Source organism: Zootoca vivipara, chromosome 8 (assembly GCF_963506605.1).
Source record: "Zootoca vivipara chromosome 8, rZooViv1.1, whole genome shotgun sequence".
Lineage (NCBI taxonomy): Eukaryota > Metazoa > Chordata > Lepidosauria > Squamata > Lacertidae > Zootoca > Zootoca vivipara.
In genome coordinates, this window is record NC_083283.1 from 86518933 (window position 1) to 86546416 (window position 27484).

Here is a 27484-nt window from a genome sequence, read left to right on the forward strand (position 1 = left end):
CTTAAAGAAACTCTTATTACTGTTGTGTGTTTAAAGTATTAACCTGTGTGATTTTTGTTTCACATACTGAAATCTATAAAGACTATAGTTAAGTATTGTTCAATGGAATATTGGGCTGCTTGCAACTGCCCTGAACAAGATGATGTCACACCTCCTCAAGAATATATAATTGGATCCAGAAATGTTCAACAACTGTTGCCCAGTCACTAATATTTTCTTCTTGGGTAAGGTGATCAACAAACCACTTCTGATGCTGCTCCTCAACAGCTCCCCTGCAATGAATGCAAATCATCTCCCCAGGATTCTTAGCAGCTAGTTAGTAGTGTTCTTCGGTCACTTGTGGCTTACTCCACTTACATTATATGGATCAGGAGAGGCAGCAGCTGTGGCAGTCAGGATGGGTCCGAGGACTTCCTGTGGACATTAATTACAGTGCAACTTTGGTTCTCAAACTTAATCCTTTCCGGAAGTCTGTTCCAAAACCTAAGCGTTCCAAACCAAGGCGTGCTTTCCCATGGAAAGTAATGCAAAATGGATTAACCTGTTCAAGACAATTAAAAACATCCCCTAAAACAGCAATTTAACATGAATTTTACTATCTAATGAGACCATAAAATGAAAGCATTAATCAGGCTGCAATCTACTACCCAGTATCAAAAACTGGCAGTGATCTACCCATTGCCATTGGAGGGGGGAGGGAGGAGTTTAAGTGGGGGGACGAGCGTGTGGGGAAGGAGGTGGTCAACTGGATGCGGGAGGGGGAAGTTTAAGGGGGGGATGGAAAGGGAGGCAAAAGTTCTCTCCCCACACCCAAGCCACACACACCCTGCATGTTTCCCGGCATCTGCCCACGCTCAACATTCACCCCGGCAAGTCCCAGGGCTTCTGTCTCCCCTTTGGGCAGCATGACAAAGCGGTAGCTGCAGGCTGGTCGGGACGGCGCTGCCTGTGTGTCCCTGGCATGGCGGTACCGAGACGCGACAGCAGCACCGGAGCGTGGAGAGGCGGCAGCGGCAGCTGCTCTTGGCTCACTCCTAGCCGCTGGACGCTGAGCCGGGTGGGTTGGAGCCTGCACACAGTGCAAGCATCCCAATCCCCTTCTCGGGAATGCGGCACCCACACTGCCTCGCCTGGACCTCGCTTGGGGTCGGGCTTGGGACGGGAGGAGGGAAGGCAGGGGGGCATGAATGTCAACCTGCCCAGCATAGTTCCCACCCCAACCACTTTCTCTGCGTGCTGGGGGAAGAGTCACCAACTTCCAAGTCTCCCTACTCCGATGCAGCCTTCTGCACCAGGCATCCTCTGGTGAGCCCCATGGCCCTGTGCCCCTCAATCAGGCATGCAGAATATCAGTAGTTCCTGGCTGGGATGACAGCTCATGCTACTTTCTGCTGGTGTTTCCCTCCCCGCTCCTTCCAGCTTTCCCCCTAGTTGCATCTGCTCTGCTAGAGGTAGTCCTTTCCCACTTGGGAAATGGGCCAAGTGTGCCAAGGAGTAGATGGTTAAAAAGATTATAAAAACTTACATTCCGGGGAAGCGCCCCACTCCACTTTGTACCGAGGAAAGAGGCGCTTCCCAGCAGAGGAAAGGGAAGGGAAGGAAGCGGTGTCAGTCACTGCTGGGGCCAAGTCGCTCACTCAAAACGGAAGTGTGCACTCAAATCGGAGCACATCCAAAAAAAGTTCAAAAACCAGAACACTCATTTCCGGGTTTGAAGTGTTTGGGTTCCAAGTAGTTCAAGAACTAAGCTGTTCGGAAATCGAGGTACCACTGTAGAAAGCTTCGTACAGAGTCCAACCCATCACACTTCTGACACCCCTCCCCCGCTTTGGAAGGAATATGCCCAGTCCCCTGTCCCATGCCTTTCACCTGCAGGTCTTAGCAAACAAGCGATACCTTGAGTGCAAGGCCACACTGTCTCACCACAACCGGTATGGGGTAGTAAGGAATGCTGCTTCTCACTGCCAGCCAGCCAAGCTGAACAATGAATCCTCTCAAACAGCCAGCACATTTCCCTCATAGTAGGTCTAGGCTGTAAAGCAAGAATAAAAGGCTTTTTTGGGGGGGGGGAGAGGAATGAAGATCGCTACAGACATCAACAGCATCCAGCAGCCTTGATTCTCAAACGCTGGACAGCTCCCATGGCACCTTGTCAAGGCAGGGAACTGTCCAACATGCTGAAGGTTAAACACTGGCCCAGGCTGGTACTTCACTGAGTTGGCGGCAGTGGCAGCAGCAGCAGGCAGCCAGCCTGGGAGTGGGGCCAAGAGCACACCCAGTGCAGATTCTCTTCTACAGAGCCTTGCAGCATGCCACTCAACACCTGTACTTGGCACCATTGTGGTTCTGCTGCACTGCTAATGTGGTGCTGTCCTGAGCCGAGTTGGTGTGGCAGCTGCCATTAATGTCACGCTGGGCAAAGGCCCCTGGCACCAAGGATGGGATGCGGGTGACCTCTGCATGGGAAGATTTGCATGGAGTTATTTGGGCTGTGATGCAGCCCTCTCTGAACAGCCCCAGCATCCCAGCGGCATCCTCTGGTGAGCCCCATGGCCCTGTGCCCCTCAATCAGGCATGCAGAATACCAGTAGTTCCTGGCTGGGATGACAGCTCATGCTGCTTTCTGCTGGTGTTTCCCTCCCTGCTCCTTCCAGCTTTCCCCCAGTTGCATCTGCTCTGCTAGAGGTAGTCCTTTCCCACTTGGGAAATGGGCCAAGTGTGCCAAGGAGTAGATGGTTAAAAAGATTATAAAACTGTTCCATAGGAAGGAACAGACGTGCAAGGGAGGGAAGCAGAGATAATGGCAGATGGCTTCTCCAGCTGTAGTGTTCCGCCACCCCATAGGTATCAACAGATTTATAAAGGTGCAAATGGAAATTTACAGTGGTACCTCTTCTTGTGAACAGGATCCATTCCAGAGGCCTGTTCGCAACCTGAAAAGGCCGCATCCTGAGGCGCCGTGTCTGCGCAGGCATATGACGTAATTCAAAGCTGCGCATGTGCGCGCGCCGAACCCGGAAGTAACCCATTCCAGGACTTCCGGGTTCAGCGCGTCCGTATCCCGAAAATACGCATCCTGAAGTGGACGTAACATGAGGTATGACTATATAAAGTAAAATGTGCAGGCACCCCACTAAATAATTTCCTTGAAGTACCATAAGTCAGCCTGGCTGCTCCCAAAGTTCAATATTTTTAGCAAATGAATGAGGTTAGAACTGTGAATGACGAGTGAATTCTTTGGACTGGGGTGCTGAGGAGGTGCTGTTTTATAGTGCACATTTTTTCCCCTGCTTCTAGTTCTTGGAACAACCATAGCTCTGAAGACCTGCTAGATTTCTGCTTTGGCTTTTCCTTCCTCCAACCTCAATGTTATTTTCTGCAAATGCTGAAAATACACAATAAGTAGCTGACACCCAGGCAGTCATTAAAAAAATTCCTTGTATTGTTAGCTTACCATGCAATGGCCTACATGTATACTCAGAAGTCTTCGTGTGTCAATGGGGCTTACTCCCAAGTTAGTGTGTACTGGATTGTAGCCTTGGTTTTCTTGTGCAGAAGGACCAGATCTTAAATACAGGCAGCCAACTATGTGTAATGTTATTTTACCAGGCCCTTGTTCCTGACTAGATAACACCTCACATTTTAGTATCAAATACAAAATATGTCAAATTTGGAAGTATGAAGGAAGCAATAATTTACTTCTTGGTATAAAAACTGATCATGAACACATATGAGGCACTAGTTACAGGTAGGTAGCAGAGTTGGTCTGACTTGGTCGAAACAAAAAAATTCCTTCCAGTAGCACCTTAGAGACCAACTAAGTTTTGTCATATGAGGCACTGACAGCCATTTCACATAATATATCTGAATCTATTTGAGCGTTGTTTTTAATTTTAAAAACTTCATAAACTAAATAGATATGTTATTAACTGAGTTATATCTCTTGGTATTTACATACCTAAATATTTAAATATTTACATACCTAAATATTTAAATATTTAGATTTGGAACAAATGTGGAATTGATATTCCTTAAATGTATGGGTAAGCAAATTTTCACCTATTGGCTAATAGAATAATAGAACTGTAGAGTTGGAAGGGATTCTGAGGGTCATCTAGTCCAACCCCCTGCCATGAAGGTATGGGGGTCAAACCTTGGTGTTATCAGCACCACACTCTAATCAAGAGAGCTAGCCACAGGGAACAGTAATATGACGGTTACAGGTAGGTAGCCATGTTGGTCTGAGTTGAAGCAAAATAAAAAAATTCCTTCAGTAGCACCTTAAAGACCAACTGAGTTTTTATTTTGGTATGAGCTTTCGTGTGCATGCACACTTCTTCAGATAGTAATATGATGCTTAGAAATAAACAAAAGAATATCACCTGCAAATAAAACCAATATATAGTCAGCTGAATTATAGATTGCTCCATAGATCTCCCTGTGTTGTCCAATAGCACAAGCTAAAGGGTTCCAATCCAAGCAAATATTAAAAAGCAAGGGTGAAGCCAGTGTGGTGTAGTAGTTAAGAGCAGTAGGTGTCTCAGCTCCTCCATATCAAACCCAAACTCCTCTTCTTCTTCTTCTTCTTCTTCTTCTTCTTCTTCTTCTTCTTCTTCTTCTTCTTCTTCTTCTTCTTCTTCTTCTTCTTCTTCTTCTTCTTCTATGCAACCACTATATACCGTTTAGATGCTGAAAAAGCCTTTGATAAAATATATAATGTTAAAATTATAAATTGATTTTTTTACATCTATTGACTACAACTATCCTGATATTATTATACAAATAAATACAAATAAATAGGAATCTTTTCCCCCTCTTTCTTCCCATAAATTTCATGAAATATGAATTCCAGCTCCTCGCCCTTCACTTTCCCTCGATAGTCTTTCTCACTCTCTTTCTCCCTGGAACACTCGCACGCAAAGCATTCAGACGCACGAGCCCTTCGAAGTGCGCATGCTCCCACTGCCGCGCTTTCATCACCTTCGCTTTCTCTTTGTGCGCATGTTCCCACCAGGTTCCAAGATGGAGGCGTAAAGCTAGGTCGCCGGTCACGTGAGCAGAAGTTTCAAAGGCGCCCATCCTTCCGCCGCGGCCTTGTTCCTTACCGCCTTCGCCACCGCCCCGCCCCCCCCGCCAAACATCATGGCAGCCCTGACCTGGTAACCCGGAAGCGCTCCGTAGCCTTCGCGGTTTCCTGCCTCTCGATACCTCGCGGGTCCCGCCGGGCTGTACACAGTGCGAGAGCCGTCCGATGGGGGTTCCGGCTTTTTTCCGCTGGCTGAGCCGCAAGTACCCGTCCATCATCGTGTCCTGCATTGAGGAGAAGGTGAGGCGGGCGGTGAGGGGCTACGTAACGCGGCGCGGTCGGCCCTGGCTCTGTGGCCTTGTTAAACCCAAGGCCCAGGCTGAGGAAGGCGGGAAGGGCCCGGGCGGGAGGGGGCCGTGGAGCATCTGGCGAGGCCGCGCCTCCCCCTTCCCACCCCCCTCGGGCTGCCTCTCTTCCGCTCTGCCTGGCGCCTCGTCGCGCGCGGCTGCTGGGGCGCGAAAACAGACTCGCTGCTGCGGCGCGCGCGCTTCTCATTGTCCGCAGCGCAGATGCTCAGAAACTTTTAGCCTCAAAGCAGCCTCTTCCGCAGACTTGAGCGCGCTTTTGAGCCTTCACTCCCGAACCAATTTTCCTTAAGCGACAATAAGGCTTGGTGGCGATACAGCGCTTTTGAGTCCTGAAGATGCGTAGTGTAAGACGTTGCCCTTTGACCCAGGCACCCCCAAACTTCGGCCGTCCAGATGTTTTGGACTACAATTCCCATCATCCCCGACCTCTGGTCCTGTTAGCTAGGGATCATGGGAGTTGTAGGCCAAAACATCTGGAGGGCCGCAGTTTGGGGATGCCTGCTTTGACCTTAGCACCCACGGTTCCCTAGAACAGATGGATGGGAGGTGGCCTTGATGGGGTTACACTCCCTCTGAAGTAGCGGGTACGTAGCTTGTGAGTATTTCTGGATCCTTGGCTGTTGCTTGAGGCTCAGGTAGCCTCCATGACGCAGACTACCTTCCATCAGCTTCTGCTGGTGGCCCACCTTCACCCCTATCTGGACATGGATACCTAACGTCTGTCATCTGTGCTCTGGTAACCTCTAGGTTAGGTTAGTTCCATGTGGGACTGCCTCTGAAGACGGTTTGGAAACTTCAGCTGCTGCAGAATTCAGCAGCCGGCTTGCTCACTGGGGCAAGATGGTTTGAGCATATGTTGCTTTTAATGTTCCTCATCCACTGAATGCTTAAGGTTTTTTGGTTGTAATTTATGGTTTTTGTACTATACATGTTAACCCCTGCGCACCCTCTCCCACTTTGTGGAGCCCACTTGAACTTAGGGCAAGGAAACAAGCTGGGAGGTTGCTTGAATGGGAGTGGAGGAAAACTCCGGTCAAATGCAATCGAAAACTTTGAAGACTCATCATCAAGCATATCTAGTGGCACTGAAGGCAGCAAAAAAGGCGTACTTTGCTGCCTCCATTACATCCTCATTGTGTCATCTGGCAGAGTTTTTCTGGTAGTTTGGGGCCTTTCACAGTCTGGCCTAAAAGAAGTGGTATCTCACTGAGACTTGTTTGCGGAATGCTTTGAGGGGGAAAAAAATCACTTGCATTTACCAGCATCTTGACTCGGCTATTACAGAAGATGAAGCACAATTGGTGCCCAGAGCAGTGTTTGAAATTAGCCAGGTACCAGGCACATTTTGCACCTAACTATCTGCCACTTGCGAACAAGTGAAGATGGCGCCTGACATCATCTCCATCTGGAGGTGTGTGCCTGGGGATCCTTAGATCTTGACTGTTTTCACACACTAATACCACATTCTATAGAATTCTCTTGGTTATATTTTATCTGCACTATTAGAATGAATTCGAGGAACCAGAATGCTTTTTCTGTGCAGCCTGAGCAGGAGCACTGAATCACATTATACTTAATTGTTGTAGCTTGTCTGCACTTACCCCACCCCACTGCCCTGTTCACAGTTAGGAAGTATGTTATAAATGGTCCGTGTCACCATTAAGAAAAAGAGGTAGGTATCTCTCTCTATATATATAAATGTAGGCATTGCGCGTGCAGAGGTCACAGCCTTTCTCTGTAACCGCTGAACCAAATTGCATCAAATTAGGACAAAGCGTACCTTGCCCATCAGTGAGGGATCTGACATAAATTTTCTTCCAAAAAAGCACAGCTTTCATACCTTAGTGACTAAACACAGAAAAAAGTGGCGCACAAATTAGACATCACCAGCAAAAGCTCTGAAGACTCCAGCAGCATCCAATAGAAAGGCAGATTGCACCGGGTCACCAGCAAAAGCTCTGAAGGACGGCGCCAAATAATGACATCATCAACCAAGCAACTGAAACCACCAAGGCAGCCATTACCAGACCCCTAGGCCCCTGCCAGGCTGCTAGGCTCAGGAGGGAGAGGGCGAGTGCCCAGATTGCAGGCCCCTGCCAGGCCGCCAGGCCCCCACTAGGCCCGGGGGGGGGGATAACCCACAGCAACGCACTTGGGGGCACGGCAAGGGGTTTTTACTTTAAAATTTAGCGGGTGTTGTGTCATATGCGAGGCTATGTCGGCCATTTTAAGTAAGGGCAGTCATGCCCCTTTTAACCTAGGATTTATACCAGGCACCCCCAAACTGCAGCCCTCCAGATGTTTTGGCCTACAACTCCCATGATCCCTAGCTAACAGGACCAGTGGTCGGGGAAGATGGGAATTGTAGTTCCAAACATCTGGAGGGCCGAAGTTTGGGGATGGCTGCTTTATACTTTGACTGATTGCAAGCCTCTGCGTCTTTAAAAAAAAGTCAACCATGCACTTTCACTCCCCAGTTTAAGTACTCGGATAGTTGCAGTGGCCGCCCCCCCCCTTTGATTTACAATCTCCTACGTTCCCCATGCCACTTCCTGGGATTTTTATGGAACCGAACAGCTCCGGGAGCTTCGGAACTCGCCTTCTGTTGCTAGGCAGCTCTGGGTCTTCGCTATTTGATTCCGCCGCCCCGCCCCGGTCGGGATTATTCAAGTAGTTCTCTGGGTCACCTACTCCAAAATTAGAAAATCCAAATAACAAAAAAACACACAAAAAAACCCCAAAACACACAACGCCCAAATCATACAATACCCACCAAAATAAATGACAACCCCCAAAAATAAAATTAAACAATAACTTCTGCTTCTCATCTTCTTATTTCAAAAATAATAATAATCTAAATATATAAAAATGTATGGAGATACAAGGGGGAAGGGGACAACACTCCCCGGGGAAAACAGAGGGAAGGGTATCCTACCGAAACACAGGGATGAGGGGGTTGGAGGGAGGAGGGGCAGGATACGTCATGGATCAGGACAGGGTGGGGGGAATCACAGGGATTACCCACAGCAATGCGTGGCCGGGCCAGCTAGTAGGCCAATATATATGTGAACTATCCCTGAATCAAATGACTTTTCTTCTTTAAGTTCTCAAAGTTCTTAACCTAGCTCAAAGTTGTCATCTGAACCAGCCAGATGTTTAACTGATAATCAATCACAGTCAGTTCATCATTTGAAAAAAAATACTTTAGAGTTGTTTTGCCCAAAAATGGCAACTAGATATTCCATTTTGGTGATTGTAACCTTGGTTTAAGGAGGCATTTGTCACCTAGCTTATATACCCTGACTGACTGACTGACTGACTAGCTTATATACCTGAATTTCTAACACTGGTATAGAGCATTGTCTCTAGTCCTATTGTGTTGGATGAGTTTCAGTTGGTAAGACTTGAGGACATGGACAAGCTGACAGGTGAAAACGTTTCATTTAGTCAGGCCTTTGAGTATTCTGTGGTCCTTTAAATGCTTGTGGAAGGGGGGTTATTGGGTTTATAAATGTATTTTGTGTTCTCATTTTATATTTTTATGTTGTTAACTGCCCTATGATCTTTGTATAAAGGTTGGTATACAAATTTAACAACAACAATAGTACTGAGCTTAGGGTCCCAGGTTCTAGCAGTAGCCAGGAGTGCATTTGCACATTTAAAACTAGTGTGTCAGCTGCATCCATCTCTGGCCAGATTGCTGACTGGATCCAGTTAATTAATTATTTAATTTAATTTAATTTATAAATTTCTATACAGCTTTATATTTGTAAGAAAAATCTCAAAGTGGTTTACAGCATATTAAATATCAATAAAACAATCCAGAATCAAACATTTCTTAAGAAAGTAATATATAAAGTACACACTCAAAGCAACATAATAAACAGGAAATCAAAATACCATCTCAGAGATTTCAAAATAAAACACTACAAAGGAGGCCAATTACAGAATACATATTTAACACAAAGTTAACACAAACAAACAAACCATCTGAAACATTTAAAAAGTTGCTAAGTGAAGTCAATTATAAAATGCACATTTAAAACAGCATAATTGACAAGAGAATAAAATATAATAAGCATGACATGGCTGTTTGGCAGGCACAAAAAGTGTGGGAATGTTCAGGAATGTGGATGAGGAGATATTGTTTAATATGTCCTATCCCCGCTTGCGCTAGCAAGCACCAAACTTTAGCAGAGTAAAAACATTCCCCCTTTGCAAAATGCACAGCAGAAAAGCGTTTGCGCAGGCTTGATTTAAGCCACTAAAATAAAGTGTATTTTCCTGGTATTTTCCCCTTTATCCCTCTTAAAAGAAAAGACATGACACAATGCTCTTAAAAGTATAAAAGATGTTTACTTACAATCTTCCTGAGATACAGCATACTCAAGAGGTAGACTTGCTTAGGTAAAAAGTAATATATACATTGTGAAGTTCACTTATAAGAAGTGAGACTCCATCTCATCTCTCTCTGTTGGCTGGAAGCCTAGAGACAGAATCCTCATTAGATGTTGAGTCCTTGAAGTGAAGAAGTCCAAGAGAGTAAGAGAGGGATATGGTGGCTTCCTTCAGAATTTATCTACCACCTTTCCCATCTAATTAGCATGTGGAGGAACAGGAAACTAGGCTTAGTCATGTGTTCCTCCTCAGTCCTCCAAGTGGACTATCTAGGGATTGTTGTGACTTGACTGCACTTAACACTTTGCATCCCACAAAAAGATGGGGCAAAAGAATCCAATAATTAGGATTTGTTGTCAGGCATAGCGATGTCCCTCCGGTCTCACTAGGATCCTCTTTAGTAGAGCTGGGTGAGTCTGGGTCCCGTCCCCTAGGCCAGGTGGAAAGGGCCTTGCAGGGAGTGGCCTCCATGACTCACAGCCAGGCAGTGTTACAGGGAGAATGGAAATTCCTTGATAAACCAGCTTACTGGCTTGCTATCTATTTCTGCGCAGAACTCAAAAGTGCTGGTTATGACCCACAAAGCCCTATGGTTTGGGTTCAGGCTATCTAAAGGATGATATCTTCCTATATGAGCCTGCTAAGACTTTGACGTCTTTTGGGGAGGCCTTTCTCTTGGTCCCACCACCTCCACAGGCACATTAGAGAGAGAGAATCTTCCTTTTGCTGGCAGGCAAATGCTTCCCTCCCCCCCCCCCTCCCGGTCTTTGGCCACTAACAGGCTATTGTGGCAGGGTCTTCTGAGGGTGGATGTTGTACTTGCCAGCCAGCTGGCACAGGCAGTGGCAATTTTACTCTCAAGTTGTGCAGCAGCGCCAGCCAGCTGACTCGCACTGTGGCACGCACCTAGACGGTGGAGATGTCAGTTGCATTTCCTGCAACAAGACAACTCAAATTGGTCGCAAGTAAACCATCCCCAGTTGCAAAATGTGCCTCTTAATTCCTTTGTGAGTGACACAAATGAGTGGACCAATCCTACTACATACATTGGAATAGGTCTTAGTGTTTTCTTTTTGCATTTCTTCCAATAAGTGCATATGGGATTGCAGTCCTTGAGAGATGAAAGACTTACAAAATGGCAGGTAGTTGCTTATCCGCTTCATAAAATTGGGGGACGTTCTGCAAACATAAACTATATTGTTGTTTTTCTTCCTAGCTATATATTATTGCCTCTGCCGCCTGCAAAGTGTTTTAATTTTAAGAACAATTCCTCTTGCTTGTGAAAAGTTTCCAGTTGCATGATTTGACAGTTTTTCTACAAGGACTTGCAAATGTTCAAGAAAATGGCCAGAGTTTAATATCTGGTATAATTTTATTTGCTAGCTAACTTTTAAGGTGGCCCTGTTCTTGATCAAGTGTTTAGTTCAGGGGTCCCCAAACTTTTTCAGCCGGGGGCCGGTCCACCGCCCCTCAGACCCTGTGCTGGGCCGGACTATTTTTTATTTTTTGGGGTGGCACAAGGACGCCTGCCGTGCCCCACCCCACCCCATGTTTCTCTCTGGGTGCGCAGCAGAGATAGAGAGTCCGGAGGGACAGAGACTCCATTTTCCATTTTCCAGAGTTGTTGAGAGGCGGCTCAGCCCCCCACGGGTGCACCTCTCCCTCGGGTGTGGGGTCATGGAGGGAAGACTGGGGGTGTTGGTTCAAGGAGGGAGATGCTGCCTTCATGGAGGGAAGACTGGGGGTGTGGGTTCAAGGAGGGAGATGCTGCCTTCAAGGAGGGAAGACTGGGGGTGTGGGTTCAAGGAGGGAGATGCTGCCTTCAAGGAGGGAAGACTGGGGGTGTGGGTTCAAGGAGGGAGATGCTGCCTTCAAGGAGGGAAGACTGGGGGTGTGGGTTCAAGGAGGGAGATGCTGCCTTCAAGGAGGGAAGACTGGGGGTGTGGGTTCAAGGAGGGAGATGCTGCCTTCAAGGAGGGAAGACTGGGGGTGTGGGTTCAAGGAGGGAGATGCTGCCTTCATGGAGGGAAGACTGGGGGTGTGGGTTCAAGGAGGGAGATGCTGCCTTCAAGGAGGGAAGACTGGGGGTGTGGGTTCAAGGAGGGAGATGCTGCCTTCATGGAGGGAAGACTGGGGGTGTGGGTTCAAGGAGGGAGATGCTGCCTTCAAGGTGGGAAGACTGGGGGTGTGGGTTCAAGGAGGGAGATGCTGCCTTCAAGGAGGGAAGACTGGGGGTGTGGGTTCAAGGAGGGAGATGCTGCCTTCAAGGGGGGAAGACTGGGGGTGTGGGTTCAAGGAGGGAGATGCTGCCTTCATGGAGGGAAGACTGGGGGTGTGGGTTCAAGGAGGGAGATGCTGCCTTCAAGGAGGGAAGACTGGGGGTGTGGGTTCAAGGAGGGAGATGCTGCCTTCACGGAGGGAAGACTGGGGGTGTGGGTTCAAGGAGGGAGATGCTGCCTTCAAGGAGGGAAGACTGGGGGTGTGGGTTCAAGGAGGGAGATGCTGCCTTCAAGGGGGGAAGACTGGGGGTGTGGGTTCAAGGAGGGAGATGCTGCCTTCACGGAGGGAAGACTGGGGGTGTGGGTTCAAGGAGGGAGATGCTGCCTTCAAGGAGGGAAGACTGGGGGTGTGGGTTCAAGGAGGGAGATGCTGCCTTCAAGGAGGGAAGACTGGGGGTGTGGGTTCAAGGAGGGAGATGCTGCCTTCAAGGAGGGAAGACTGGGGGTGTGGGTTCAAGGAGGGAGATGCTGCCTTCAAGGAGGGAAGACTGGGGGTGTGGGTTCAAGGAGGGAGATGCTGCCTTCACGGAGGGAAGACTGGGGGTGTGGGTTCAAGGAGGGAGATGCTGCCTTCAAGGAGGGAAGACTGGGGGTGTGGGTTCAAGGAGGGAGATGCTGCCTTCACGGAGGGAAGACTGGGGGTGTGGGTTCAAGGAGGGAGATGCTGCCTTCAAGGAGGGAAGACTGGGGGTGTGGGTTCAAGGAGGGAGATGCTGCCTTCAAGGAGGGAAGACTGGGGGTGTGGGTTCAAGGAGGGAGATGCTGCCTTCAAGGAGGGAAGACTGGGGGTGTGGGTTCAAGGAGGGAGATGCTGCCTTCAAGGGGGGAAGACTGGGGGTGTGGGTTCAAGGAGGGAGATGCTGCCTTCACGGAGGGAAGACTGGGGGTGTGGGTTCAAGGAGGGAGATGCTGCCACATTCATTCAAGGCAGTCCAAAGTGACACCATTAATTCTTTATAATACAGTATTGCTCTAAAAACAGATGGCAAAAAACTATAACTGTACAGTACTGGTCTTTGGCGTCTGGAGAGGGGAAGGGGGAACTTTGTATCTGAAAGTTTAAAACTGAATTTGATCATCATAAAAAACATTGGAAGAGACAAATGGCTTTAGCCATGTTTCATGGGGAGCCCTACCTGATTCCCGTTGAACTTACTGCAAAGTAAGTGAGCTCTTAGCCTGGCACTGAGAGAGTGGGGGAGACCCAGCTGCCTTAAGAGATGAATGAGGTAAACACCAGGATGAACACACACGCACACACACACACACACACACACACACACACACAGCGGGAGATTGATATTTTGGGGTCCTAGGGCAGATTAGGCAGGTCTCCTTTGTTGCTGCCCAGGGCTGTGGAGCCAGGAGGAGAAAAGTCAGCGGAGCTGCCTTTTGGACTGGGCTCTGGGCTCTGGGGCTGAGGAGCCGAGGCAGCTGAAGCAGCCCAGCGGAAGAAGCTGAGTGGAGGCAGGCGGGGCGAGCCAGGAGCTCCGTTCAGAGTCCCTTAAAGGCGCAGCGCCGCTTTTTCCCACCGCCTTCCTGGGCACTCCCTGGGCTCCTCTGCCTGCTCTTGAAAGCTCGAAAAGGCTCCTGTCCCGCTGCTGGCTCTCACAAGTGCAGGCACAGGAGCCGCAGTTGGGGGAGGCAGCAAAGGGGCGGGGAGGAACGAGCAGCCCGGCTCCTGCCCAGCTTCGCTGCTTTAAAGCGAGCTGTGGAGGAGGGAAGGTTTCTCCTCCGGGCTGAGAGGCTGCGCTGCGTCTCTCTTCTTCTTCGAGGACTCAGCGCTGCGCCTCCTCCTTTCCCCAGCCCTGGGTTCCGCTCAGTCAAGCTTCGCCACCAGCGCACGCACCGCAGGACCAGCAAGAGCTGTGCATGCACTGGTGGGTGAAGCTCGACTGAGCGGAACCCAGCGCAGGGGAAAGGAGAAGGAGGTGCGGCGCTGAGTCCTCGGAGGAGGAGAGAGACGTGATGCCACTAGCCTAGATGGGCCTGCGTGGAGGAGCAGCGTGAGGAGGAGCGGCCACAGGCGGCGCCCAGGAGGAGCCTGTGCCATGCTTCCCTTCCGTGGCGCTGCTGCTGCGCTCAGGACAAGCGCAGGCTCCTGGCGGCGAGGAAGAGGTGACGCAGGGGGGTAAAATGGCTCTCACTGGGATTTTTTTTTTAAAAGTGCATAATGGCCATGCCGATCCCCAGACCTTTCGCGGGCCGGATTGGGAGGCCAATTGGGCCGCATCCGGCCCCCGGGCCGTAGTTTGGGGACCGCTGGTTTAGTTCCTGCACATTCTGTTTGTTGCTTATTGCAGATGTAATAATTTATGCTTTGATGGTGTTTCCTGCTTGGCAGGGGGTTGGACTGGATGGCCCTTGTGGTCTCTTCCAACTCTATGATTCTAAGATGCACATAAGCTCCTTTGGGGAAAATGTGAGCATGTGGGATCTGAACGAGGTCTGGTGGAAACTGATTTGTGGTGGCAGCCTTAAGCAATAAGTATTCAAGTTGCTAAGTAATAAGTAGCAGATATCCAGGTTGCTAAGGCTGAGTCAGATGCAGAAGAATGGGAACAGCTCCCAGTGTGAATCCCTAGGAGAGAAGAACAAAGGTCTGAACACCTAAATAGGCATTGCATAGCTGAGAGTTAGAAGAAGAACTTAAAGAGGCATTACCTTAACCAGAGCTTGGCTCTCTAGCATTGCTAAGTAGCTACCAGATACACCCTCTGTCTTCTCTGCCAGGTGTCTCCAGAAGAGCTGCAGGGCCTTGGATGGCTGCAGGCATAATACATCTGTAGATCTGGGTTTTCACCTTAAGAATCTGATCCCACGGTTTCAAGTGAATAGTTGACTCCCCCCCCCCCCAGTGATAGAGTGTCTCCTATGCATATGAAAGATCCCAGATTCAGCCTCTAGCACAAGGATCGGCAAGGTTTACCTCGCCTGGGCTGGTTCACTCCGGCGCAGATCCCTCCGTGGGCCAGATTGCATGCGCGCGCACGCGATTTCTGACACCTGCGTAGACATTATTTCCGGCATCTGCACATGCACAGACACAATTTCTGGTGCCGCAGAAGCAAGTCCCCGCACCACACTGTGCCGGTTTAGCGCAGCACACGGACTCATCGAGTGGGCGGCTTGGTTCGGGGGCAGCCCATGGGCCGGTTAAACTATCCCTGTGGGCCGCTTGTGGCCCATGGGCCTTAGGTTGCCGACCCTTGCTCTAGCATCTTCAAGCAGAGTTGAGAAATACTCTTGTCCGAAATCCTGGTACTGCCAGTTATTATCTACAACACCGTTCCCACTATCACACCACCATCCTTTTGCTCAGTAGAGAGATCTTAAATTGGGTGGCGCTGTGGTTAAACCACAGAGCCTAGGGCTTGCTGATCAGAAGGTCGGCGGTTCGAATCCCTGTGACGGGGTGAGCTCCCGTTGCTTGGTCCCAGCTCCTGCCAACCTAGCAGTTCGAAAGCACGTCAAAATGCAAGTAGATAAATAGGAACCGCTACAGCGGGAAGGTAAACGGCGTTTCCATGTGCTGCTCTGGTTTGCCAGAAGCGGCTTTGTCATGCTGGCCACATGACCTGGAAGCTATACGCCGGCTCCCTCGGCCAATAATGCGAGATGAGCGCGCAACCCCAGAGTCGGTCCCTTTACCTTTACCTTACCACATGCATGGGACAGTGACATTTTGGGACAGCCTTATGGTTGTCATGGTGTTCATGAAGTCTTGAGCACCCCAATCTTTATGGAGCAGAATATCTATGATAAGGATGTCAATCCTCCCAAAAGTGCTCTTCCTTTTCCAAACAGTCCCAATAATTATAGGCACAAAATGTTTTAAGGGTTGGGAAAGAGATCTATCTATTTTCATATGGCAAGGTAAAAAGCCAAGAGTCACATTTAAATTGATAAAGGAACCTTGGGAAAAGGGAGGGTTTGGGCTCCCAGATTTTAGAATATATTTCGATTCCACATGTATTGTCTGGCTGAAAGATTGGATGCTTCTCAAAGATACGGAGGTGCTGGATTTGGAAGGCTGAGACAAAGTTTTCAGGTGGCACGGGTATTTAGGATATGATTAAATAAAAGCGCACAGATGATTTACTAATCATATAGTGAGAAAAGCTTTGTTTGAAGTGTAGGAAAGGAGGACTTCCGGTTTTTACCGCCTCCGCGATGGCAGTGCTCCATGCGAGCTCCGTGGTGGAGCGATTGTTTGGAGAGGCTTTTGGGGGGTAACAAGGGCTGCGTGACTCCAAGAAAGGCTGAGGGGGTGACCCTTAGCCGAAAGTTTCCAGCAGCGTTAGACGGGACTCTTGGCATTCTCCAGCTGACAGCAAGAGAGCGGAGAGACCCAGGCGCAAAGGAAGCAAGCGCCTCCCAGCAAGAAGCCCCGAAGCCTGGGTTGGAGCGGTAAAACTTCCAAATAATATCTAACCCATTAATATACATTTGGTGCTGAAAGTAAAGGAATACTATGCAATAGACCAGGCATCCCCAAACTGCGGCCCTCCAGATGTTTTGGCCTACAACTCCCATGATCCCTAGCTAACAGGACCAGTGGTCGGGGAAGATGGGAATTTAGTCCAAAACATCTGGAGGGCCGAAGTTTGGGGGGGCCTGCAATAGACCAATAAAGTGACTAAAAAGAGAGGATAAAAGATAAATACATGGTGCCAAAGTAAAGTGAAATGGACTAAAAACCAGGCAGGGGGGAATGGAAGAGAGAAGGAAATTGTCCGCTCTGTAAAATGACAGCACAAGGAACGAAAAAGAGTTCAGCTATAAGAGAAGAAGTATTAAAGGAATTGCTGCAAAGGAGAATACTATATACCACTCGTAAACCAAGGGGAAGAAAAGAGTGGCTGAAATAAAAGCCTCCAAAGCAGAAAGGAACGTTAAAATAAAGAAACTACAGTGGAGGCTAGAAGGAGGAGTTCGCATACCACAACAGAGACATTTTGCATCTGAAACTGTATTTTAAAGTAAAAAGAGACTATAATGTTACCTGAGACAAAGATAGAGCAGCGTGAAGCAAGGAAGAGTTGGGACTATTAAGAGAAAAAGGAAATAAGAAAGGGGGGGAGGAGAGCGCTTAAAGAGAGACTACAAAATCAAAAGAAAGAAGAATAGAGAACAGTGACATCCGAGGTCAAAATAGGAACTGCAAGGGAATTATATAAACTGAGGGGGGAAGGAGCGCCAAGACAACTGAAGAAAAGAGAGTGGAACAGTGATGCCAGTGGCCAGAGTTGGAACTGCAACTGGGGAAAAGACTAGACAAATATGACATAGAACAAAAAAATTAACCAAGGTGCAGTCTACAATCAACCAGGGAGAAGAAACTCAGGACAAGACACATCTATGAAGTGTCAGGAGTATGGGCAGGAGTCAGGCTCTGGGGCCTGTAGTGCTTTGCAGGACTGGGGCCTGCCTCAGCTTGTGCTGGAGAAGCAAGGCGTGGCCACACAGGTGAAGTCCTCAGCTTGTGCTGGAGAGGCAAGGAGTAGTCACCCAGGTGAGGCCACTTGAGATCTCTCTGCACCTGGTGGCAAGAGCTGGGAGGGATAAAAGCCCAGCATTTCCCTTCAGCTCTTTGCCACAGCAACGCTATCCCTGCCTGGTTGCATCTGGCCTCCTGCTCCTTGGACCCTCGCCTTGTCGTCGCCTTGCTCCTCGACCCTTGGACCTTCGCCTTGCTTCTTGTTCCTTGAGCCTTCACCTTGCTCCTTGCTCCGTGGACCCTTGCCTTGCCGACGTCTTGATCCTTGCTCCGTGGACCCTTGCCTTGCCGATGTCTTGATTCTTGCCCCGTGGACCTTTGCCTTGCTTCTTGTTCCTGGATCCTTCGCCTTGCTCCTTGCTCCTTGGACCCTTGCTTCACCTTCGCCTTGCTCTTGCCCCGTGGACCTTTGCCTTGCTTCTTGTTCCTGGATCCTTCGCCTTGCTCCTTGGACCCTTGCTTCGCCTTGCTCTTGCCCCGTGGACCTTCTCCTTCTTGTTCCTGGACCCTTGCTTTGCCTTCGCCTTGCTTCGTGCCCCGTGGACCTTCGCCTCTGCCTTGCTCCTCGACCCTGCTTCTTCACCACCATCTTGCCTCTGGTCCTGATGTTAAAATGTACACTTAGAAAAAGACCGGAAATGTTTTTTACTAAATACCAGAGGATTTTAAAACTACAAAAAGAATATTGTTAATGTATGGTATTGTAGTGGCAAGAGTCCTGGTCACGAGAAATTGGAAAAACAAAAACATACCCAGCATAATGGATTGACAAACTTTAATGATAGAATATTTACAGTTAGCAAAAACCACTGGAAGAATAAGAGGACAAATGAAACAAAACACAGAAGGAATGGAGGGTGTTTGATGAGTATTTAAAGAGTAATGGTATACCCAGAATCCTAACGGCAGACTAAAGCTGAACCTGACTTGAATTTGAAGGGGGGGAATGTAAACAGAAATCCAGAATTGTGCGATAAAATAAGGTTAATATATAGATTACAGAGAGAATAATTGGAAGTTACCACAAAGAAGGTGTGGATTGTACATATAGAGAGATGTAATGGGGTTTCTTTCTTTTTGTATATAGATTGTTTGAGTGTTTTTCTTTATTAATATTTTTTCTTGCTCTTTTCTTTCTCTTTTACTTTTATTCCTTCCTCTTCTATTTCCATTCTGTAAAATGTTATGAGAGAGGAGAAGAATATCAAATGTATGTATGTTGTACGTCTATGTTTTTAAAGAAAGAAATTGATAAAATCTATTTTTTAAAAAAAGTAGTAGTGTGGGAAAGGAAAGTAATGGGGAAAACAGCATGGTGGTTATTGCCCACAGAGTCATCATCAACCCATAGGAATAATATGAAAGACAACTGGTTAACATATAGGGAACTTATAGAAGAGATGAGTAATTGCCCAAAAATAAAAAAAATGAAGATCTAAAACAGAGAGGGATGAATTGGTTAGAATATCATCAATTAATGGCAACATTTGAGAAAGATTTTAAAAAATTGAAGGGATTTGGAAAAGAAACTTCGCAATGGGAAAAAGAAATATTATATAATAACCAAAAGACTAACTCAAAAATATACAAACGGTTGCAAAAGGAACAAACGGAGAAGTAGGAAAAGGGAAGTGTCATAAAGAAATGGGAACAGGATATAGGTCATACAATAGAAAATCAAGAGTGGGTAAAGTTATGGACAAAAACTATAAACTTTATGGCGTGTTATTTAATCAGAGAGGATTACATGAAAATGTATCATAGGTGGTATTTAACGCTGGAAAGGTTGGCGAAAATGAATAGAATCCAACAAAATAAGTGTTTGAAACAGAAAGGAACCTTCTACCATATATGTCCAGAAATTGAGAGATTTTGGGGCATGATCCATGAAGAAATAAAGAAAATATTGAGAATAAATTATGGTAAAAATCCAGAGGCATTCCTTTTAGGAATATTAAATAATGACTTTCCAAAGGACATAGTAAAGATATTTTTATATGCAACGTCCGCAGCGAGAATATTGGTAGTGAGGTATTGGAAAGGGAAACAAATACCTACTAGGGAAGAATGGCTGTGTAAATTGTGTGAATATTTGGAGTTAGCTAAATTAATGGACATAGTAAGACATAAATCAAAAAAATTGGTGAAAAAGGAATGGTAATGTCTGAATGAATATTTTAAAAGACAAGGTTCAAAGGTGAATATCTGGCTGAGTTTGGAATGACTTTGTGAAGAGAAAAGGGAATGAACAGAGATTTTTACAATATATAAGGTTAGATTTGAGAAGATAAAGAAATGCAGTTAGAAGAGATGAAATTGAAGAGAGGTGTTGTGTGGTTGGTGGAAGTCTTTATTTTCGTTTATTGTGAATATGTGAGATGAATATGATGTTGAAAAGAGGATGTTTGAGGGGGTTTTCTTTCTTTTTTTCTTTTCTGCTTATATCTTTCTTTCATTTTCTATTTTTTAAACTTATATTTAGGAATTAGTGTTTTGATTTGAATTGTTGTTTTTAGAAGTGTTGTATAATAATAATAAATAATAATAATAATAATAATAATAATGTCTTGAGCACCCCAATTGAAGTGTGCTTGGCATGCATATTGAGATCCCCCAATGCTGCTGTTCTGGGATTCTCAACACCAAATCCAAGATCATCTTCATCAGCTTATGTAAAGAAATAATAGAATTGTAGAGTTGGAAGGTACCCCTGAGGGTCATCAAGTCCACCCCCTGCAATGCAGGAATCTCAGCTAAGGCATACATGGTAGAGAGCTATCCAAACTCTGCTTAAAAACCTCCAAGGAAGGAGAGTCCACCACCATTCTTGGGAGTCTTTTCCACTGTTGAACAGCTCTTACTGTTTGAAAGGACGCTAGCGCTGGAGGCGGGGCCCAATCCGGCCATAGGCCGAGCGCTGGAGGCGGCAAGAGGCCGCTAGCGCTGGAGGTGGGGCCCGATCCGGCCATGGGCTGAGCGCTGGAGGCGGCGGGAGGCCGCTAGCGCTGGAGGCGGGGCCCGATCCGGCCATAGGCAGAGCGCTGGAGGTGGCGAGAGGCCGCTAGCACTGGAGGTGGGGCCCGATCCGGCCATGGGCCGAGCGCTGGAGGCGGTGGGAGGCCGCTAGCGCTGGAGGCGGGGCCCGATCCGGCCATAGACCGAGCGCTGGAGGCGGCGAGAGGCCGCTAGCGCTGGAAGCGGGGCCCGATCCGGCCATGGGCCGAGCGCTTGAGGCAGCGGGAGGCTGCTAGCAGAGGTGGCGGGGCCCGATCCGACCGTGGGCAGAGCGCTGGAGGCGGCGGGAGGCTGCTAGTGGCGGCAGCGGGGGTGAAGGCTGGTGGCCGGCGGCGGCTACACAGGCCACATGACGAGGTCTGGCGGGCCGGATTTGGCCGGCGGGCCTTGTGTTTGACACCCGTGCTTTAGAGCTATCTTTCAAAAAATTGGGTACTAGACTGTGACTGTAATCTTGGTTACTTGGGGACGCGGGTGGCGCTGTGGTCTAAACCACTGAGCCTAGGGCTTGCTGATCAGAAGGTTGGCGGTTCGAATCCCTGCGACGGGGTGAGCTCCTGTTGCTCGGTCCCTGCTCCTGCCAACCTAGCAGTTCGAAAGCACGTCAAAGTGCAAGTAGATAAATAGGGACCGCTACAGCGGGAAGGTAAACAGCGTTTCCATGTGCTGCTCTGGTTCGCCAGAAGCAGCTTTGTCATGCTGGCTACATGACCTGGAAGCTGTACGCCGGCTCCCTCGGCCAATAATGCGAGATGAGCGTCGCAACCTCAGAGTCGGTCACGACTGGACCCTTTACCTTTACCTTTAACCTTGGTTTAAGGAGCCATTTGGCACCTAGCTTATGTATCTGAGTTTCTAATGCTGGCTAAAAGTACTTGTGCTTAAGTAAGAGAGAAAAGATTCCAGTAAGCAAGTGGTGAGTGTTTTCATAAATCATAGTCTGCCTTTTGAATTTCCTTTCCATTTCCACCATGTTTCCTTGATTGTGTTTTCTTTTAGATTTGAATGTGATGCATACATCTAAAAATCTTTTGTTATTCATTGTTTGCAGCCTAAAGAATGTAATGGTATCAAAATTCCCATTGACTCCAGCAAACCGAACCCCAATGAAGTGGAATTTGATAATCTGTATTTGGATATGAATGGCATCATCCACCCTTGTACACATCCTGAGGACAAGTGAGTCACATTTGTACTTTAAATAGGTAGCTTATATTAACCATTGTTTGGATATTGACACAATGTCTTACATTGCAGACCAGCACCCAAAAATGAAGATGAAATGATGGTGGCCATATTTGAGTATATTGACAGGCTTTTTAATATTGTGAGACCGAGGCGGCTTCTGTACATGGCAATAGATGGAGTGGTAAGTACTTAAGTGGTTACCACTGATGTATTTGGATCAGGGTTGATAAAAGTTGTGTCTGAAACGTTTGAAGTGCTATTTTCTGCTGTAGTTTAATTTCTACTTTATTTACAGTACTGTTGGACACAATGACTAAATTCCATTCCTGCATCTGTTTTGTCAGTTGGTGAACAGAGTCAAAATTAAAGTAACCACATTTATATATGAGATGATTTTATTTTTAATACTTTGTGAGTGTGAACATTACTTATGCCACCCAAGATAGATTGTGAATAGTGGCTTCATTTAAGGTGCATTAAGGAAGCCACTGGTATGTGATCTCAGTTGTTGATCTTCTTATAACCCATCCCAGTGCTTGTCCGTGCTTAGTGTTGTGGCATACATGCACAGTCTAGAAAGGTATTGCAGGATAAGATGAGTTTATCAACTCCCCTTCAATTTCTCTCTGAGTGCAGTCTGAACTCAAGAGTGGTATTCTTCAGGGTAGGTCCTTTTAGAATGATGTATAACCTTATTGTTCAAGAAGAACCCTTTTTTATTTCTTAATCTTGTCATTGTATTTATTTTGGCCTTAATCCTAACCCCTGAGTGACAGCCACAGGGCCCAATGGAATGACACAACCAGAGCTATATCTATAGCACTGGCACTCCACCAGGTCTCAGGCTGCTCCTGCAAAGGGTCATAGATCAGACCTGTCACTGTCACATGATAACAGCTGGGTCTGCACAGGTTCTAGCCAATCCTGTGCTGGCCAAGCCTTACCCCTCCATTTTGGGGTTTCCCTTGGCTACTGCTGGTGGGACTGCAACCAGCAGCAACTTCCACCCCTGTTTGCACCACGCTTTGTCAGCAGAACTCCACCACTGGCAGGGTGATACTTCTGCCCCATTCAGACGTGCTCCAGAAATGGTGGCAGATCAGGGGTTGGGATTGTTCTGCATAAAATGATAATGCGTTATACCCACTATCAGTTTGCATTGCATATACACATCTGAACTAGAATACATTAATTTGTAAAATTACAGGCCTTCTGTTTTAAGTTGCAAAACTGAAACAACCCCAAACACCTATTTTCATGTTCACAACTTACTAGCGATATCTCAGAGGAGGATCCCTTAACTGATAGAGATTAATGAATGAAAAGTATATTTACTCAGGGGCTATTCCAGATTGTTTTAACAACCAGTTTAATCAGTTTAGCTGTAGACAATAGCTTGTGAAGTTTTTTGCTAACTTCCATTAACTGTCACTGGTCAGGAAGCCTCCTTGTTCTGAGATCAGTTAGAGAATGATGAAGCAAGAATTTTCCAAAGTTGGATCCAGTCATCTATCCTGGACTTAGTAATGTGTTTCAAGTTACAGCTTTTTAAAACATGATTGATTAGTTTCTGTCACATACCAGTCTTTCCAGCTGGTAGACAAAAGGGAGAAGGCAAAAATGTCCCTGCCTATCCCAAAGCTTCCTTTGCTGTTGCTGTCTCCCTCCACCACTGCCACCAGACTCCAGTGCAGTAAGAAAGAACAGTCAACTGTATATAACACAACTGTAAAAAAACAGTGTTAACTGCATCATAACAACATATATAAAGTAGCAATTGTCAGCAAGAAGGTTGATTACATTCCACATGTACACAAAAAGGTTTTCACCTTGGACTAAAATGAAGCCAATGTAAGGACAAAGAAATATTGCAGCTGCTGCAGTATATGTAGCAAAAAAAAAAAAGAGGCACAGCTGTATTTCTGAACTGGAAGCATATTTAATTGCTGTAAAGTTTCTCATGGGTAATAATGGAGGAGTGGAAATCGTCCAATGTTTAAATTAAATAATAAATGAAATTGCAGTTGTTTGTCTTTTGAACATTGACTTAAGCTCTTGAATATCTGTTTAAAACATCAATGGAAAAAATATTGCTACCAGCAGATAAAGCTTCCTCAATTGCATACATAAAGTAAGTAAGCTCTTGTTACATGAATCAATCTAGGGTTCTCAGATTTAATAAAGTATAGAAATTAAGTATAAAGGGTGAAATGATCAGTCATGGTAATTCTGTTCTTCTAGGCTCCCCGTGCAAAAATGAACCAGCAAAGATCTAGAAGATTTAGAGCATCAAAGGAAGGAGTGGAAACTGCAGAAGAGAAGCAGAGAATCAGACAAGAAGTTTTAGAGAAAGGTATAGAGATTTGTTACCTATTCAGTTTAGTTCAGTAACAGGAAACTTGAAGAAGAATTGCATCTGCAGAAGTATTTCTCTTGCAACAGGCTCCATGTCACAGATATCACATGACTGGCCTAGAGAAAAGACTGACATGCACTTCCTTAGTTTTGTATTAAGTTTTCCATTAGCATTTGTTTGTGTTCTGTGATTTCTTGGGAGTGTAGGAAAGCTGCACAATATGGTATTGAGCACAGAATTCAGGTTCCTAAAATCTAAGGATATTTAAAACCACATTTCTAACCCTTATTTTTACCATTTATTAAATTTATATACCACCCTTCATCTGAGGATCAGTGGGCAGTTTACAATAGTTGTACAGATGTGCTTGAAATTGTATTAGCAATGCATTGTAAAATTTGTAGAGTTGCTGAATTAAAATTAACTTTATTAGAGAATAGAGTTACAATGAACTGCATAGCTCCTTTCATCACCTTGTAACTAGAAGAAGCTTAATAAAGTACAGTATGCAAAATAAAAAGTCAAGCAAATTTGCATGATTTTGTTATTGATTGCTCATAATTTATACTTATAACAATACAAATGCAGCCCTATGCAAACTTATCTGAAAGCTCCACTAAGAGCCATGGGACTTGTGCCTGAGTTTATACATATGTATAAAATTGTGGTTTTGATCACAACTAGTTGTGATTCCCATAACTGAGTGAAATGAGATATTACATGTTCAAAATAGCAGAGGGAGTATGTCTGTCCCCCTCCCTCCTCCAGTTACCTGTCTCAAACTGGTTAAATTATGTTGCTTTTAAAGGTGGCTATCTTCCTCCAGAAGAAATAAAAGAAAGATTTGATAGCAATTGCATTACTCCAGTAAGTATTCTTATAATTTTAATTTGGGAGTTGTCACAGTAATGATCATGGTATTGTTGCTTGATTCTTGGCTAATTTCTGACTGGCTGTAGGTTTCTTCCCTCCTCCTTTCTTCAGAATAGCTGTGGAAGGATAGACTAGGATCCAACAGCTTTTCTATATGCAAAAATACTGTGATGGCATTCATAGGGGAAGAATATTCTTCGCTTTGGCATCTCCTGCTGCCAAACAATGCTGCATAGTAAGAACAGTGAGGAGAAACTGAAAGGTAGCAACAAAGATGGGGTGCTTTTTCAAATTCATGTTTTTTCATGTGAAAAATCTAAATTTGTTGGTGTATTAGGAATTGCTCTGTCAGCACAGTGCATCATTGCCCTGTCACAGGTTTGGGGAGCTGTGGCATACAGGGAGTTTCAGCAGTTCTATAGGGTAATCTGTTGTTAATACCGCAGGTCAAAGAGAGAGCCTGCACCATGTTTTGGCATTTGCCTAACAAGCAAGCTGTAGAGATGGAGGCATGGGCATGCATGCAAGATTTGCCTTCAAATGGTTTGGTATCTGAAGAGGTTTTTTAAATGTGTTCAACCGAACAAACTTAAACCCTCCTGCAAGTGGGAACCTTCTTTTACCAGATAGTTTTTTCTAGGTGCTTGAGAATCTTCTTCAAGCCTTTGTGCTAGTCATGCAGAACTCTGCACTACAGCTCTTACGTTCAGTTAGATGCTGTAACATGACTTAAGGCTTTTTTGGATTTCTAGCCAGAAACTTTCTAGTCCATTAAACTCCCGGAACCATCTGAAAACCAAGGTGCAGCTTCCGATTGGCTGTAGGAGCTTTCTGCGCTCAATTGGAAGCTGCATCAGACGTTTGGCTTCCAAAAAATGTTCACAAACCGGAACACTCACTTCCGGGTTTGCGGCGTCCGGGAGCCGATTTGTTCGGGAGCCAAGCCATTTGACAACCAAGGTACCACTGTACTAATTGGAAGACTGACTAGCCTCTCCTGATTTTAAGGCTTGAGCTGTGTTAATGCAGCTGTGGATTTATACTTGCTTAGGCATATCACTCTCTATATGGTTCAAGGAGTGCAGTAATTAGTTGCAACTGGCTCTGCCCCCAAGCTTTCATTTGCTTGCCCCTTCAATTATTGGACTTTTGTGCTCTGCTTCTTCTTCTTTTCTTTTTTTTTGTAAGATGGCTCACACCTGCAATCTGCCCATCACAATCTAAATTTTGTATTTTCCTGTTCTTTAGGGGACTGAGTTTATGGATAATCTTGCTAAATGCCTTCGCTATTATATTGCTGATCGTTTAAACAATGATCCAGGATGGAAAAACTTGGCAGTAAGTTACATACCCATATTGTTAAATAAGTGGAACTATTGTACTATTCTTGACTGATGCAAATGAGTTCCAGAAGATGGTTGTTTTAATTGAAGAAGATAAACCAACAGTTTAACATCCAGGTATAGTTTAGGACAGGGGTCCCCAGACTTACCGGGCTTCGGGCCGGTGCCCGCCGCGCCGATCGCGTGGCGGGCCGGAGGGCAGGGGAGTGTGCGTGCAGCGGGCCGGAGGGCGGGGGAGTGCGCGCCCGTGTGCATGCGCACATGCACACGGTCGGAAAAAAATCGCCGAAAATCGCTTGTGCGTATGGGCCTCCCCCGACCTGGAAGTGCACCGGAAATGACCTCTTCTGGGTCGGGAGAGGCCCATACGCATGCGCACAAAGGATTTTCGGCGATTTTTTCCCGATTTTGAAGATCGCTGCCGCGCCGTAAGAGCGGGCGGCGGGGGTCGCCGCGGGCCGGATTGGGAGGCCAATTGGGCCGCATCCGGCCCGGGGGCCGTAGTCTGGGGACCCCTGGTTTAGGAGTTAAGGTGTTTAGCTGTTTTATCTCAGATGTGGAAATTTTGAAAACCTATCATTAGATCACTTCCTTATTTAGCAGTTATAGGCTAAGATCCATAGTTACTTTTGAAGTGCGTGAGCCCAGTGGCATTTTGACCCCACCTGTACCATATCAACTTTGAAACACATTTGGCTTAAAAAGCAGCTTTTCATGTGTGGTGTGGCAAGGCAAGATGCCGGGGGGGGGGCATGTGCCAGAATATACCTGTGTGCTGTAGGAGGGTCTGGTGTGCCTTGAAAAATTAACCACCATGTTAGATCTACTAGTTGTTACTAGTTCACTACTAGTAACTTAAGAGCCTGACTGGACCAGGCCAAAGCTCTGTCTAGTTCTCTCAGTGGCTGAGCTGAGGACCTGGTAGCAGCACTCTCCCCACTTGCAAGTCCCAGCTACTGCTATTCAGAGGCATCTAGTCTCCAACCATGGAGGTCGAGTATAGTCCTCATGGCTAGTAGACAAATTCATGGAGGAAAAGGCTAATAGCCTCTTAAAGCCATCCAAGTTAGTGACCTTCACTACATCTTGTGGAGCGAACTCCATAGTTGAACTGTGTGCTATGTGAAGAGGCCCTCTA

General features: G+C 46.5%; 1 protein-coding gene across 1 annotated transcript in view; it reads left to right on the forward strand.

The window, feature by feature from the left end:
* The first annotated feature begins 5145 nt into the window (after positions 1-5145).
* The window catches only part of XRN2 (5'-3' exoribonuclease 2), a 61122-nt gene continuing 38783 nt past the window's right edge, over positions 5146-27484 (forward strand). The window contains exons 1-6 of the mRNA XM_035101263.2: positions 5146-5326; positions 21638-21765; positions 21844-21955; positions 24016-24127; positions 24939-24997; positions 26252-26341. Coding sequence (XP_034957154.1) covers positions 5252-5326; positions 21638-21765; positions 21844-21955; positions 24016-24127; positions 24939-24997; positions 26252-26341 — 576 coding nt within the window. The 5' untranslated portion in view covers positions 5146-5251. The remainder of the gene's footprint in view (positions 5327-21637; positions 21766-21843; positions 21956-24015; positions 24128-24938; positions 24998-26251; positions 26342-27484) is intronic.